General features: G+C 32.3%; 1 protein-coding gene across 2 annotated transcripts in view; it reads right to left on the bottom strand.

Moving 5' to 3' along the window:
- The window catches only part of LOC143231068 (ran GTPase-activating protein 1-like), a 60,789-nt gene extending 54,632 nt beyond the window's left edge, over positions 1–6,157 (bottom strand). Inside the window, exons 1-2 of one of the 2 annotated variants that reach the window (XM_076465596.1) lie at positions 5,883–6,157; positions 3,536–3,663 (exon numbers count right to left, since the gene is read on the bottom strand). In XM_076465596.1, the coding sequence (XP_076321711.1) occupies positions 3,536–3,663; positions 5,883–6,012 (258 nt within the window). In that variant the 5' untranslated portion in view covers positions 6,013–6,157. The remainder of the gene's footprint in view (positions 1–3,535; positions 3,664–5,882) is intronic. The other variant, XM_076465597.1, reaches the window with a different exon arrangement.
- Positions 6,158–16,378: the final 10,221 nt, after the last annotated feature.

Genomic DNA, 16,378 nt, shown 5'->3' with positions numbered 1-16,378 from the left:
AGAACTCTCAAGAATAATCTGAATGATAAAATGGTAAAACAGGCAGAGGTACATGAAAACTTTTATGAAAACTGAGATTGCAGTTCTATAATCTGCAACAGAAGCAAATGCCCCAACCATGAGAGGTATACTCGAGAAAGAAAGTAGGGTAGGAAATCATTAATGATATAGAAAAGGACAAAAATAAAATTTAAAAAAATCAAATTTTGCAAGTACCAACACCAACAGGTAGATCAACGTGACTGGGATACTGCCCAAGAAGAAAAGCCAGATTTATTAACAAAAGATCACAGCTAGCCTTGAAGCTCCAGGCAATCATACATTTTCATGAAATATACAGCACAAAAAATAATGAAAAAGGATCCCTCTGTGACAGACAAAAGGAGCAGGTCAGCATGGGGCAGTATGAAGTAGACAACTGACTCTGACCAATACCCTAAAAAGAATAAGATACTGAGTAGGCACAAACTGAGATTTGGACTCATGAACAATTTATTCCAGAGAAGCTGACCAGGAGGTCAATTCAGGTTGAGGCAACTACTCAGTAAGAATCCTCTAACCGTTCACGACATGATGACAAAGAAACTTTTGTAAGATTCTGATAGGTTCCAACTAAAGAGTAGAAATATTTTAATAACAAATGATACAAGATATATGAGATAATTCTCCAATTTCCTGTTGTCTTTGGCACCATAAAGAAATGGAACTACATCTATATACCTGTACTGTGGAAATGGTTGGAAATTGCCAGATCCAAAATCATTTAAAAGCTGGAAAAATCAAATTTTAATAAGGAACAGAAAATTCAGTCGAATAATAAATAATAATAATAATAATGGGTCCATACATAAACAAAAAAAATCTTGGTGGTGCCCAGACATAGGGAGGTCATCCAGAAGAGTTAATGAAAGAAGCTATAAAAGACCCATGTTGTTCAGACTGGCACTAAGCAACACTAAAAGTATGAGTAGATGTAATAATTAATGAAAAACCTTGCATACAGGGAGTTATGACCAGAAAAATAGATGGAAAAACCCTAATCAATTCCTACTGGCAAGCTTCCCCTAAATGAGGGGAGGGAGAGTTTACAGGTTTTTCTAAATATATGCACACACACACAAAGGTCAACTGATTAAAAGACAAATACTTGATAAAACAGCCCAATGGATAAAAGTGTCAATGAAATATACACAAGAGCCTCACAGGAATATAAGCAACATCAGTGATACCCATTAAGTGATGAAAATGGCAGAGTAGGGGCATAATCTGTTAACAATAATCAGAAGAATGAAAGTAACATATATAATGGTGTAGAATAAAAAATCTGTAAACAATACAACTTGTAACGTGCAGAGCAAACAACTGATGACGGGTCAAAGGAAATATTATAGATAAAACACACACACACAAAAGTCACCTTTCTCCCAAACAACAACGACAAAAAAACTGAGGGTTAAAACTTAAAGAAAAGTAGAAGTGGAGTATAAAGTTCAATACTGAAAATATATAACATACCCAAGGAAAAAAAAAAGGTAGTTACGATTAGGGCTATTACTGTACCAGAAAATTTAGTTCTGTAGATTTTGTAGGCATTTAGATCTGAGAAACAATTCAATTTTAATCACTAACAAAAGAAAACATCACGTCTTGTACAAATTATGTACCTATGACACTACTGTATCTACTAGGAACAATAACTTACAATTTATCATACACAGCTGACAAAGCAGCAACAATATTTACCCTGCATGCTGCAAGAAAAATGTGTTAGGCCTCCAGCTAAGGTACAGAAATAGTTGCATCTAAAATAACATAGTACCAAAGTTAACAGCTTGACTGTCAGCAAGAAAATCTAAATTATGATGGGAAAACAGACCTTAGGCAAAAACCTTTCTTGCTTGTGCAATAAGTTACATGGAAGACAGAAGCATGGAGAATTACGAGTAAATGACATGTTCTGTATTGCAGAAAGGACATTCAAAAATTTTCAGTCATATTTCTCAGAATGAATTAAAACTCCATATAGTAGGAAAGATTTTCAGTTCTTTAGAGGTAAGTCTACCTAATACGAAATATTTATTTTAATCTAACACTGTTCTTGCATTATAAAGATGATTTTCCATTGTTAGTATAGGACATGAATTTAGGCCTAACTTAAGTTTTTCATGCATGCCAAACCTATCAAGATATTAGGTTAATGCCCAAAAACATTGTTTACAGTAATGTAACAACATATATATGATTAACTGTACTCACTACTGGAAATATTCTTAGTTTTGATTTTAGAAGATAACTTGTTTTAAGTTTGTTTGTTGTTGTTTTTTTTAATCAAAATTAACAGTATTTTTTTGAAGCCAATCCATTCAGGAATACAATAGAATATTTCTTTCATGACATAAATTTCAATCGGCTTCATCAACGGAGTCTGGAGCTAGTAGACATAAATTATGGTATTTTTTATGCCTTCCATTCCTTACAAGCAAGACTAGGTTACTTAAAAAGCTTTTTTTTTTACCAACCTACTCCAAACAATATCACTGAAATATATTTGAGATGTTTACAAAAAAATTATGCTAGCTTGACTGACATTGTATTTAGTAAGTATACAATCATTTAACTTCATTAATTATGATGATTAATTTCAACATGAAGAGATAATTTCTATGTACCCTACAGTTAAAGTCACCTCCTGCCATAGAGAACAGGTGGAATGAAAAAGAGGATTATCTTCCAATCAAAACTTTTCATATTACCAAAAACAACTGTTTTGATGTTGGGATTGCTTGACTTCTTTAGGGCAGATCCTTTATTTAGCTAACTTGATAAAAAAATCAGAATAGTTTATTAAATTCATAAAAAAAAATATACAAACTGAAAATTATTTAATCTGTGATGACGAGAAAACCCATTTGTAGAGAAAAATATATTCGTAAAAACGGCTGGTTTGGGTAGAGAAAGCAATATGTAGAGAAGTGAACAATGTTTCGACCTTCTTCGGTCATCGTCAGGTTCAAAAAGAAAGAAAGAGGTAACTGACTGATAGCTGACTACATGTTTGAAGGGGATTGTGTAACTGAGTGTAAAAATGTAAAGGGCATGCTTAGGTGTTTGAAAATTATTTGATGTTAAAATATCATAAATGCAACAAGAATAAAATTGTTTTTTTTAATGGTGCTAAGTTTTCTTTCCCTGAAATATTTAACACAAATTTCTCTCGCTCCCATTATCATCACTGTGCATTATTTTACCTGCTTCAGAAAAAGAGATCCAGAAAAAAATGTACAGATGTTTCACAAATCTATAAAGTTATCTTACTGTTTTAATTCTACACTTTTAGGAGTATAGCTCAAACCCTTACAATATTAACAGTAGAAAAGTTTACACAACTATTACAGAAAACAAAACATCAAATAACTTATTCACACAAAGTGGACATAAATTGTATTTCACAAAAAACTAGAAGTAAGCTTTTATCAAAATTATTTTAATGGATTCACTGAAAAATCCAGGTAAAATGCCTATCAAATAACAGTACCTTAAAGTTGGGTTGACCCTCCAGTGCTTTTCCAATAGCTTTAGCTGCTCCTGTTCCAACAGTGTTTCCTTCTAGACACAGAACTGTCATATCTTTGCAGCTTTTAATAGCTTCAACTACTTCTTTGGCTAAATAAATATAATTTCTTTAATGATTTTAGGGTTTGAAACAACATTCTGATAAAATGTATATTAAATTGTACACTACAAAAAAATTTGGCACTTTTCTGTGATAATCATAGGTAGCCTCTTTATTACATTTCCAAAGAAAAATCTTTTAAAATTTCAATTTCCTAAAATACCACAATATTTAATGCTTGAAATGTTGGCACGTATTTTTCTAGGCAGCAAAATAGAAAAGCTGTTTTAGAAAAGTTTATGGTCAGCAAATTAGGCATAACGTAACTTGTTCAACCGATAATTCAATATGCTTACCATGAAACATTAAAATATTCCTTTATAAATGTAAATTTACTTATTAAACATCCCATGGAAAAGTATTTCTTAAAAAACTTCTCTATTTCTCATTATAGTTAAATAAAAATACTGTTTCAAAATAGAATAAGATCAAGTTGAGATTTAAATTATAACAAAAAGTAATTTGGAAATTACTTTCAAACATGATACTGACAAAGCTTATATAATGAAAGCTAAACGTAACTTGCCAGCATTATGAAACACATATAAAAACACAAAATCCAAGAATAATGAGAGATTTGTTGATTCATCTAAGCCTATCCAATAGTAAATTACAAGTAATTCATTACACCATAAAGGAAACATATGTCAAGGTATTAAAATTAAAATCTCACATTGAACTGTTACATCAATTTTTTTATTTCACCAGGTGATCACTTGATTGGTGCAAGTTATAAGCTGAAAATTTTTCTAAAGTAAACTAACAGAACTCAAAATGGCTGGTCCACAAGTCATACTATGATGTATCTACTACATGGTCTAAGAATCATGATAAATTTCCCATTTAGCAGTTGCCAGTTCCAATAATTTTATGAAAGAATGTCTGAAATCTTTTGACATTGTTACTGGTAGATTACATTTAAACTAATTACCATTTAGAATTTGAATATCATACTACTAAATAAAGAATATTTATTTCACTACTTTTTATTACATACTTAAGATAACAAATGTAGTTATAATTTTTTTTCCCACTTAACTTACAAGACATTTCAGATTGTATTTCTGTAACTTATTAATAATACAAAATCAATCAATATTATGAGATATTAAAGTGCAAGCCAGAGGGCCTACATTTTAAAACACAGCTAAAATTATTGTAAAGTTAATTTTACACGTAGTATATAAAGCTAGAGTATCAAAAGTTCTAGATAAATCTAACTCGTAGTGTTAAGGTTACAATAAAATTTGTATCCACGTTTCTTACATTTACATCAATTACCTGCATTGACATGTTCAGGAAGAAAAAAGGCTAAGCACAGATCAGATAAAAATAAAATTATGCATTTTCTCATTAACACAAAAGTTGTAATTTCAAAACTATCAATAATTTTATTTCACTTAACAGAATAAAGCAATGTCAACTGACTCAGCACAGGATTGTTTCCATACTACAAGTTCTTGCCATATTTTAAAATTTACTGTGTATCTACACAAAATGCAGGAAGCTTTAGTAAAATGTAAAACTAAAAGTCTGTTGTATATATTAAATCAGATGTGTTACAAAAGTACCTGTACTTCAGAAAAAGCTGTGAATTGTTTACATCATACTGACCAACTCTGCCAAGTCATAGAAAGATGATATTCTTGTGAAGGATAAAAAAAAACAACACTTTTGTTCATTGTACACTAAGCATATTGAATACGCCTCCAAATGTATTATTTAGTAGTTTATATTTTTACGCTATCCCAGGTATTTACTCTCCTGTAACAAAAACAATAGTTAATCCAATAATATAATTTACATTGTAAACTGAAAAGAAATATTACTACGCAGTCGATAACCCTGACATCAAATACCTGTGTTCTATAAAATGTAGTGGCATGAGCAATCTGAACCCCACCCGTGTACGTGCTACATAGGGTTAAAGAAAACACTAGAATAAGTATTATACCAATTTAGTTTGTGACAATTTATTACTATTAGATTAGAATTCTGCAAACATTTGACGTTACAATTTACTCTAAACCGTAAGCCTCGATTTTCTCTTTAAAGTTTCAGTATCACTTGCAAGTTAGTTACAAAGAAAGATAGCAATAAGTTACATTAGTTGTAAAATATTTATGCTGAGATATATTTCACAGAACATACCTAACGAAAGATACCGAACTACGTATATTTTCTACAATAAATAAAACTAAAAAGTTACCGTCAAATTCGCTGTTCAGTTTCAGTCCTTTTCCTGCAAAATTAACTTCTCTTTCTTCATCGGTAACAGTTGTATCCACAGTAGTGTCTGCTAACTTTGAAACGATATTCTCGATTTCTTTGGCAGTCATGTTTGTTATTAATATATAATTATTGTTATTGTTATCTCGGATAAAGCCGTGAATGGAGCAAGCTCGCCAACAAAAATTCAAACACGAAGCTACGAAAGAAAGGCGCAATCTTTGCACCAAAATAAACCATTCAAAATATTATTACGCCCTCTATAATTAGAGACTTATATTATTAAATTCTCAGAGTAATCCAGATTCCATTTGACACAAACAAGAATTCTTTAGCAGTAATATAAATGTTAATATAATAGTAATAACTACTACTTACTATTAAGTTTTAATATGCATATACATGCAGTATGTCGGAAAAGCTTTTAATCTTCTACAGAATTAATTTAAAGTAGGGACATCGAGAGGGAAGTCGGGCCCCGACAACAATGATGTCATGAGGACCCTTTTTGAAGTCTTTATAAATTCGTGGTACATTCAAGGACATATGAAGAAATTTTCTGGTGGGAGGAAGTCAAATGTGTTGAAAATTTACATCTTTTGAGACAAAGCGATTCACTACAGTACTGCGGTTTTTCCTTAAGTATATTATGAAAATGAGAATACGCTATTCTTTATCCCATATTTCCCCGGATCCCTTAATTTACCCTGAGCCCCGGGACTGTAGCCTCCCCTGACCCCTCCTCTCGTCAGGCTTGACTTAGACCGTTAAGACTCGGCTAATAAAGGAATTATAAAGGATTTTTTTTTATTTAAGCCAATATCCCGACTTTGTTGTTTCGACAATGCTAGTAGATGAAGCTGTAATGGTGGACTGTTGATTAAAACAAAAAGTTTTTCAATTATTATCTGGAAAGTAAAGGTCCTTTTTCTTACTATCAAGGGTTCGATTCCCTTCGGTGGACTCAGCAGAGAGTCCGATGTGGTTTTGCTATATGAAAGCACAAACACACATTCACTTTTTCTTACTAACTCTACTGCAAAAATGCTTACAATTCAAGTAAATCAAATTGTATCAGACTTTTTCAATTGCCTTTTTTAATAAACGAAAATAAAGGATGGACAAAGGTCTTAAAAATATTTGAATTAATTTTAAAGATTTCTGTAATATTTTAGATAGCGTCTTTTATCTTCTGTATAAATATAATAGTACTGTATGTTGTCTATTGTATGTCCTTGTAACTACTTTGCTTCTGTTAATGGATCTTCACTAAATTTCATATGAAACCGTACTGGGTCCAAGTGGAGACACACGCAAACCTGAGATTTCACATTTTATGTTTTGCAGCTTTTATGGGTGTTTTTGCTTTTTTTTTTACAATTACATATGAGAGGAAATAGATGTTCATGTCCCAAGATAACCTGTTATTAATCATAACTTCTGTCTACGAGACAGGTACTCTAGCTAGTAATAGGAATAATATAGTTTCCTTTTATATGAGTAGCACGTTTAAACTTAAAATATCTGAAATTAAAGTTTTTCAAAATATTTTTACCACGTTTTTATTAATACACTTACAAGATACTCAATTGTTGATCTTACTAAATTTAAATTCAGCTGTAATTCTTTAACATATCTGTTGCTACTAGTTGTGCTTTTGTTGACAGAAATTCTTAGCTGATGATTGATTTTGAATATAGTCTTCAATGACTTGTCGTTACGTTTTTTAATTCACCAGCACCAGAAACAAGAAAGAATATTTCTCCTCTAAGAAGCTTACTTCTTACACCATATTTAAGTGTAGCATGCCTATTTTTTATCACTATACAATTATAATTATAAAGTATTAATTAATGTTTTAATGTGAATAATACTAATTCATAATCGTGGTCTTGTACCAATAACAGTTTGTCATTTTCTTATCATACATGCTCCACGCTAGTACAGCGGTATGTCTCCGGATTTATAACGCTAAAATCAGGGGTTCGATTCCTCTCGGTGGGCTGAGCAGATAGCCTTTGTGGCTTTGCTAAAAGAAAAACACAAACACACTTATCATACATAGCTACTGGTATGATAGTTAACATTTCCTTATCATAGATAGCTACTTGTATGATTTAAACATGGTAGAGGATAAACAATTAGTTACCATTTGTAAAAAGGATTTTATCTTTCAAATCTCAAAACAGACAAAAAGTATTAATATCACTGGAAAGAAATGTAGATACTTGGACTTAAAATAAAGAAAAATACTCTTTACGAGAAACGTTAACAGTAAATGAATTCATTAGTCCTCTGAAAAGGACCGGATAGGGTCTAATATTCAGTGTATTTGGATTACAATTTATATATATATATAAGCACGCAAGAGACAAACGGCTGAAAGAGTAGGATCATGGGAAATGATCAAAATAATTTTTAAATAACAAAACTGTCACGTGCGATTGAAACAGTACTAAAGTGCAAGAAATTTTACAATTGCTCAAGATGGAGACGATAACATGGATGATGATCTCACATTGTATTTAATTTGGCGACCTTTAAATGAAGTTTTTATTACTTTTAGATCATGAGTTATTGGATTTTTGTAAATTTTTAGTTGAAAGTTTGTTGCCGTTGTAACCGTGGGCAAACAAGGATATTTTAATTTGTAGTAATTTTCGTTAAATAACACAAAAATAACTAGATATACCAATTCTAATAAATAAACGTAAGAGACTAAAAGTTTTAACTTATAGTTTATTGGTATAAATTTCACTACTACGTTAACATAGGCTTAGTACTAGTAACGGTACTTTAGGTTTAGGTATATTTCAACCTACTGGTAAATCATAAAACCAGATAGATACATTGTTTTATTAAATAAATATAATGTAAAAACTAGGTTATTGTCTCTTGGTGTTTTAAATTCAGCTTATACTGTTATAACTTATCAATAGGTTATAAATCAAGCTAAGTACATTTTATTATTAACGTTACAAGTGTTGTTTGACGTAATAAATTATCAAGTTCTGTTTCTAAGTTTGTTTGTTTTTGAACATCGCGCAAAGCTACACGAGGGCTATCTGCCCTAGCCCTCCTAATTTAGCAGTGTATGACTAGAGGGAAGGCAGCTAGTCACCACCACCCACAGCCAACTCTTAGACTGCGCTTTTACCAACGAATAGTGTTATTGACCGTCACATCATAACACCCCCACGGTTGAAAGGGCGAGCATGTTTGTTGTGACGGGGATTCGAAACCTCGACCCTCGGATTACGAGTCGAACGTCTTAACCCACCTGGCCATGCCGGGCCTGTTTCTAAGTTGTTTATAATTAAAGATAAACTTTAGTGTAAAAACAAAGTAGCGATCAAATATAATATTATTGGTTATTAAACGTTAGGCTTAACAGTAGCAGTGCTAACAATAGACTACTGGCATTTGGTATTAAGCATATATTTTCAGGCTGTGTGTATACATAGAATGGTTAAATCTCATAAAGGAACTAAGCGTTCACAGTTTGCTAGGTATAATGGGTCCAATGAGTGAGTTTTATTTGGGAACTCGGAATTGGCATATACTTTTATTTAGTGTAAAAGCAAAGTAGCGATCAAAAATAATATTATTTCTTCTTAAACGTTAGGCTTAACAGTAGCAGTGCTAACAATAGACTACTGGCATTTGGTATTAAGCATATATTTTCAGGCTATGTGTATACATAGAATGGTTAAATCTAATAAAGGAATTAAGCGTTTACAGTTTGCTAGGTGGAATGGTTCCAATGAGTGAGTTTTATTTGGGAAATCGGAATTGGCATATACTTTTAAAGAAGCTAGAAATGAGGTTGTGGAATTTTTATGTAGAGTTTATATGTTAGAGGAGAAGTTGAAGACTGTCCTTATCAAAGTTGAGGGTATAGATAAAGAGAAGGGTAAATTATGGGAAATAGGAGCAGAATTTCAGAAGGAGCTTAAGGAATTACATTCAAAGGATGCATCAGATAAGAATGACATTCAGGAAGTTAGAAAGAGTATTATTAGCACTAAAATTAGTGGATTTAATTGTAATGAGCCTATTCTGTTGAGCAACAAATTTCAGCACTTGGCTTCTTCAAATGAAGAACTATTAGAGTGAAGGAAAACAAAAGGGTTAGAGAAGAATGTGGATGATAAGGATGTTAGAGTTATAGGTGATTTATCGTTAAGACATGGATAGAATGGCCTTTAGGATAGATATGGATAAAATAATCAAATTATGTTACCCGGGGCTTGGGTGGAAGATATAACTGACAGAGCAGGAGATATGATAAAAGAACAGCAGAGAAGGAGTTTTTGTGGTGTATGTAGAGACTAATGTGGGGAAGTGTAGATCAGAGAAGCCTAATAAAGCTAATAAATACAAGAGATGATAAAGGAATTTAAATTAAAAAAAAGTCATAGCTTAATTTTATAGGGATACTGGTCAGAATTAACTGTGGGGATGAAGTTAAAAGTAGGTCACTAGGGCTAAATTCTAGGCTTAGGTTAGTATGTGAGGATGACCGAATAGGCTGGTCAGACTTGTGGAATCAGCTCAGTAGAATAAAGGAGATGTTTGTAATAAATAGTTTACATTTAAATTACGTACTGACTGGCTTGTTTGCTAAGTTAACTCCGTTGTAAGTGAAGTTTAAAACCAGGACTAGATGGTGGTGAGGGTCATAAAACTAAATAAGTATAGAAGTATATATAAGGATAGGCTTAATTCTTACTGTTGTAATACTAGAAGTATTAGAAATAAAACTGATGGCTTAGAGCATTAGTAAGGATGGAGGTAATGGGAACAAGTGAAATATTTTGATCACAGAAGTTTCTTTGAAACATATGGTTACAGACTGTTTAATAGGAATAGAGAATTAAAGAGAGGAGGGAGATTTACTTTATATGTAAAAATGCTAGTTACATCCTGTTGAAGTTGAGGTTATTAAAGATAACAGTAAAGAGATTAAATCCGTATGGGTTCCTATTACTAGATATAAATGGAGAAGATTTTTAGTAGGAATTTGTTTCATACCACCAATTGATATTGATAAGTTTAGTATTTGTTTGTTTTTTAAATTTCGCGCTAAACTACACAAGGGCTATCTGCGCTAGCCGTCTCTAATTTACCAGTGTAAGACTAGAGAGAAGGCAGCTAGTCATCGCCACCCATGACCAACTCTTGAGCTAATCTGTTACCAGCTAATAATGGAACTGACTGTCAGATTATAACGTCTCTATGTGAGAAACTTTACAATAAGACTAAGATTTCAGCTATTAATGAATTTATAATTACGGTGACTTTAATTTCAGATACATAATTTAGGAAATACCAGAATCAAATCATGAGAGAGAAAAGTTTTGGGAAACTTTTCAGAATTTCTTCGCCAATTCGTCAACGAACCTACTAGAAACAATGTTATTTTAGATTTACTGTTAATTTAAAATATATAAATGATGGAAAGGGTAGAAAATGGGGAGCATATGGACACAAAGTGATCATTCTTCCATTAGGTTCGATGTTTCATTGCATATGGAGATAATGAATAATGATATTTTGGTTACAAATTTTGAAAGGATGTGACAAGAATGATCTCTTTTGAACTGAGCACCTGAGTTATTTGGAGACATTGACCAGATGTAAAAAAAATTGAAATATTCAAGGTAAAAATATTTCTTATAGAAAGAAAATGGTAGCTGGAAGTGAAAAACCAGGTTGACCCACAAAGAGTTTAAGAGATAAATTGAAAGAAAAGCATCATAACTGTTAGAAATTTAAATTGACTGGTTTAACAGGATAATTATAACATAAAAACAGTTGGTTAAATTAGAAATTATGTCATCAAAAAGGATGTATGAGAAAAAGTTGGCGGAAAATGTAAAAATTAACAGTGAGGATTTCTTTAAATGTTAGGATGAGGACAGGACTCTTGAGGACTGACAAGTGAAGACTTGTATCTGATGATTGTGAAATGGTTAGGTTATTAAATTCAGTTTTTTCTTCAATGTGTTCAGCGGGTCTTTGTTTTATTGTTCTGCCTGTCTCCCCAATGTATATTCCTCCACAGATGCGAAGAACATCACTTCCATGCTTAACTTCCTTAAGTCAACTACTTGACATGTTTCAAAGCTGTTGAATGTGCTTTTGCCTGGTGAAGCTGTAAGCCCCACTGACTGGCAAATATTCGGTTACACATGGTGCAGACTGGCTTTGTTGATATGATAGGTTCATTTTAATCTTTAACAATTGATAAATGAAAACAAAGTTGAAAAAAGACCATGGCATAAATTCTGAGCTTTTTAAAGTAAAATTATAAAGCTTAAAGAATTATAAAACTCCTGAGTTGGATGATGTTTTCCGGAGAATCTTTAAAGGAAGTCAAGGATTGGATATCTGAGCTCAATTTTTTTAAGTCCTTGAAGAGTGGAAAACTGGAAATAAACTAACGTTACTTCTATCTTCCTAGGAGATAATAAAAGTTGTCCCAGTAATTATGTGCCTATTAGTCTTACATCATTTATGGGAAAAGTTTTGGAAAGTCTGATAAAAGATTTGTTAGATGAAGGAATGGTAAAAAAATACTTATATTTATTGATGTATTTAGTGTTGTTTGATGTGAAAAAGATGCTGCTGATAATACAAACAATTTGGATCATTTAGTAAGTTGGGCGAATAAATGACAGATCAGTTTTAATAATATTAATTTCAAGATAATTCATGTGAGTTATCATAATTTTAATTATAAGTATAATATGGGGGGAACATCCTTAACAGTGTCATGAAAGAAAGGGATATTAAGCCCTCCAAGCAGTGTGCTGTTGCTAGTGGTAGGGCAAATACGATTTTAGGATGTATCTGCAGAAATATCGAATACAAGTCTCTGTATATTATAATTTCATTACGTAGGTCATGGTTATGGCAAATGTGGAATATTGTGTCAAGATCTGGGTTCCTTACATCAGGAAGGACATCGGATTATTGGAAGATGTTTGGAGGAGGGCTACTAGAATGGTAATTGGGATGAAAGGGCTATCATGCAAGGAGAGATTAGGATTCCTGAATAGTTAAACAGAATCTGTTTGAAGTGTTTATGATTGTTAAGGAAATTGATAATGTGGACGCATAATCTTTATTTACATTTAACAGCAAAGAATAATAGAATTAGAGGACACAATTAAACATTTTGACATGGTAGAAGTCATTTTCAGTTAAGACAGCTTTGTATTTCTAACAGGTTGGTTGGCCTTTGAAATGGGTTGTCTTCAGGTGTCGTGGAAGAAGTAAATTTAAATGAGTTTAAGAAAAAAGCATCGTAACTATATGAATGATAAGGACTGGCTTTAGTTTTTTTAAGTTAGTTAAAAGTGTGAAACAACAGATGTAAATCAAAGGTCTTATGTTGTCCCAAAACGTTATGTTATTCGAAAACAATGATAGCCTGGTTTGACTTTGATAATTATTTACTTTATTATAGCTTACCGAGTGTTGTGGTGAGTAAATTTGCAATCAAACTAAGACCAACTATTGTTAGTTTTATGTGGATATCTCAAAGGTTTCAGAGAATGCGCCAATATTCTGAAAAATGTGAGAAAATTAATAAATACACACACACAACCTGTAATCGTAAAGAAATTGAAAAAACACCCTTTAAACTGCCATGTATAAAGTCGTGAACAGTACATATAAAATAATATTAATTTTATTTCTCTCGTGCTATTTATTATCATTATTTATTTCATTGTATTTTTCATTCTTTCAACGGTTTTAACAGGAGTTTTTGAGTTTGTAAATCTGCGTCAATATTTTGTACTTCCTTAGGAACTGAACAACTTTCGCATCCATTTTGTTTTGTTTTGGTTATCGTTAGACCATACTAGTAAATGGACAATGTAGCTGTAACTTACTTCAGGATACATGATCTTGAGATCCGTTGTTCTAGTGTGGTATTGTGTATATAATTCGTATCACTAACACACCAAAGTCAGTAAAGGAAACGAAATCTGTGTTAAATTACACTAAGGCGTAATTCTCTGGCGTAAGGAAAAAGGTCCTTATTGGTACAGATTATTTGTTTTTGAATTTTGCGCAGAGCGACACGAGGGCTATCTGCGCTAGCTGTTCCTAATTTAGCAGTGTAAGACTAAGGCAGCTAGTTATCACCACCCACCGCCAACTTTTGGGCTACTCTTTTAACAACGAATAGTGGGATTGGCCGTAACGTAATAACGCCCCCACAGCTCAAAGGGCAAGCATGTTTGGTGCTATGGAGATTCGAACCCGCGATCCTCAGATTACAAGTCGATCACCTTGTACCGTGTGATCTTTTCAATTAATGCATCGTTTTAAATTTATTATTGTTTCAGCTTGTTTTTTTAAGTTATAACAAACTAATATAATTGGCAAGAGGTTTGGATTTGCTGTTTTTAACGCAGTCCTTCCTTGTAATTTTAGTTATTAATTGCATTAAAATGTGTTTATTTTCACTAATATATATCCACTATTTGTTGCAAATCGTAGCAATAAATATTGCTTAACTTCTCGTATCCTTAAAAGTGCGTCAAAATTAACACTAATCGAAAAATTCGTATTTAAACTACAGCTGTTATAGAAAATAGTATTAATATTTAGGATATTTTTGTTTTGTTTTTAAACATTCAGTTTGTTTGTTTATTTTGGAATTTCGCACAAAGCTACTCGAGGGCTATCTGTGCTAGCCGTCCCTAATTTAGCAGTGTAAGTCTAGAAGGAAGGCAGCTAGTCATCACCACCCACCGCCAACTCTTGGGCTACTCTTTTACCAACGAATAGTGGGATTGACCGTCACATTCTAACGCCCCCACGGCTGGGAGGGCGAGCATGTTTAGCGCGACGCGGTGCTCGAACCCGCGACCCTCGGATTACGAGTCGCACGCCTTACGCGATAGGCCATGCCGGGCCTTTAAACATTCAGAAAAACAATCACATTTTTGTTAATATTTACCATGTTATTAAACCAAAACTTAAAATTTGAATAATACCTAAATAATTTGAAACGTGGAGTGAGGAGAATTTCCACTAATAGTAAAAAGAAAATTTTAAAAATGAAATTCATTCTTAATGTATTATACGTAGTACTTGAACGTTAAAAATAGGCAAAAGTCAGTATTTATTACACGATAATAAATACAATCGATTCTCATGAATAAACAGAATTCCTGAATCTATCAAGAAACTAAAATAACTTTGAGTGTTGGGACTGATACGTCAGTACCCACAATAATTTGTTTCTCAAAAGTTTGGTGATTGTATTTAGAAATCACAACAAATTTCTAATATGTAATTAAACTTAAATTTCCAACTTAAAATATATTACAAGAATAACTTTTATTTCCAAATATATCTGTTTGATGTATTCATTATCGCATCCTCTCAAGATATGACAGAGATACGATTTAAACATGCAGTATCTTTATTCAATATAACAACATTACAATAACACAGAAAAACAGCACAACACTTACTTGCAATTAGTAGGAGCTATCATATAACTTAAATAGCAGGGCCAATGCTAAGTAATCACTTCACACACTCATTCAACAGAAATAATTTAATATACACGTGATGTCCTACAATCACTTTCGTCAAAATGTCTTGATTTAATATTGTCTTACCTTTAACAAAGATAACCACATTTTTGAAAGATAAGATTAGAGAAACTCCAAGAAATGTTGCTACGACATGTCGCTTAATTAACAAGACTAGTCGCTTCTGACAATAGCATACATTTAATAACGCACAATACAGTTAAGCTTGTCAAAGATAATTATTCTGCAATCAAAACTTATCAAATATTAATCCGATAAAAGCATTAAATATGCTAGCTATGAAAATAAAATTTCCTTTTACCAACGAATGATTACAGATATTTAGAAGCGAAGTAAAAACTTGAAATAACTTATTTTTATTTAAATCTCTAAACACCGTCCAAGGGAAGTTCGTGAGTTTTCTCAATGTGTGTGGATTATAATATTTACAACACAAATTCTTCTGGCTTCACAGCCAGCAGATAATACCGAATACACAAACATGTTGATCGATTGGTTGTGTTTACATCAACTTGGTACTGCTTGGAGTTCAAACTATCACAATAAAGGTATCGTGGTATCTGGTACTGCTTGGAGTTCAAACTATCACAATAAAGGTATCGTGGTATCTGGTACTGCTTGGAGTTCAAACTATCACAATAAAGGTATCGTGGTATCGCAAAAAAAAAAACAACAACAAAAAAAACACGTATTTAAAAAGTGGATGGCTTTGGCAACGACATGGCCTAAGACATTAATTTAATGGCACAAAACGTGACTACTCATGAATTATTTATTCCTATTTGATACGCTAGACTGAATTTATAAATCATACGATAGCATTTGACGTATACAATTTCATTTGGTGAGAATTTTACCTCAGTTGAAATACAGAATGATTTCTGGTCTGCTC

Source organism: Tachypleus tridentatus, chromosome 10, assembly GCF_004210375.1.
Source record: "Tachypleus tridentatus isolate NWPU-2018 chromosome 10, ASM421037v1, whole genome shotgun sequence".
NCBI lineage: Eukaryota > Metazoa > Arthropoda > Merostomata > Xiphosura > Limulidae > Tachypleus > Tachypleus tridentatus.
This window is presented reverse-complemented; position numbering and strand designations above follow the sequence as displayed.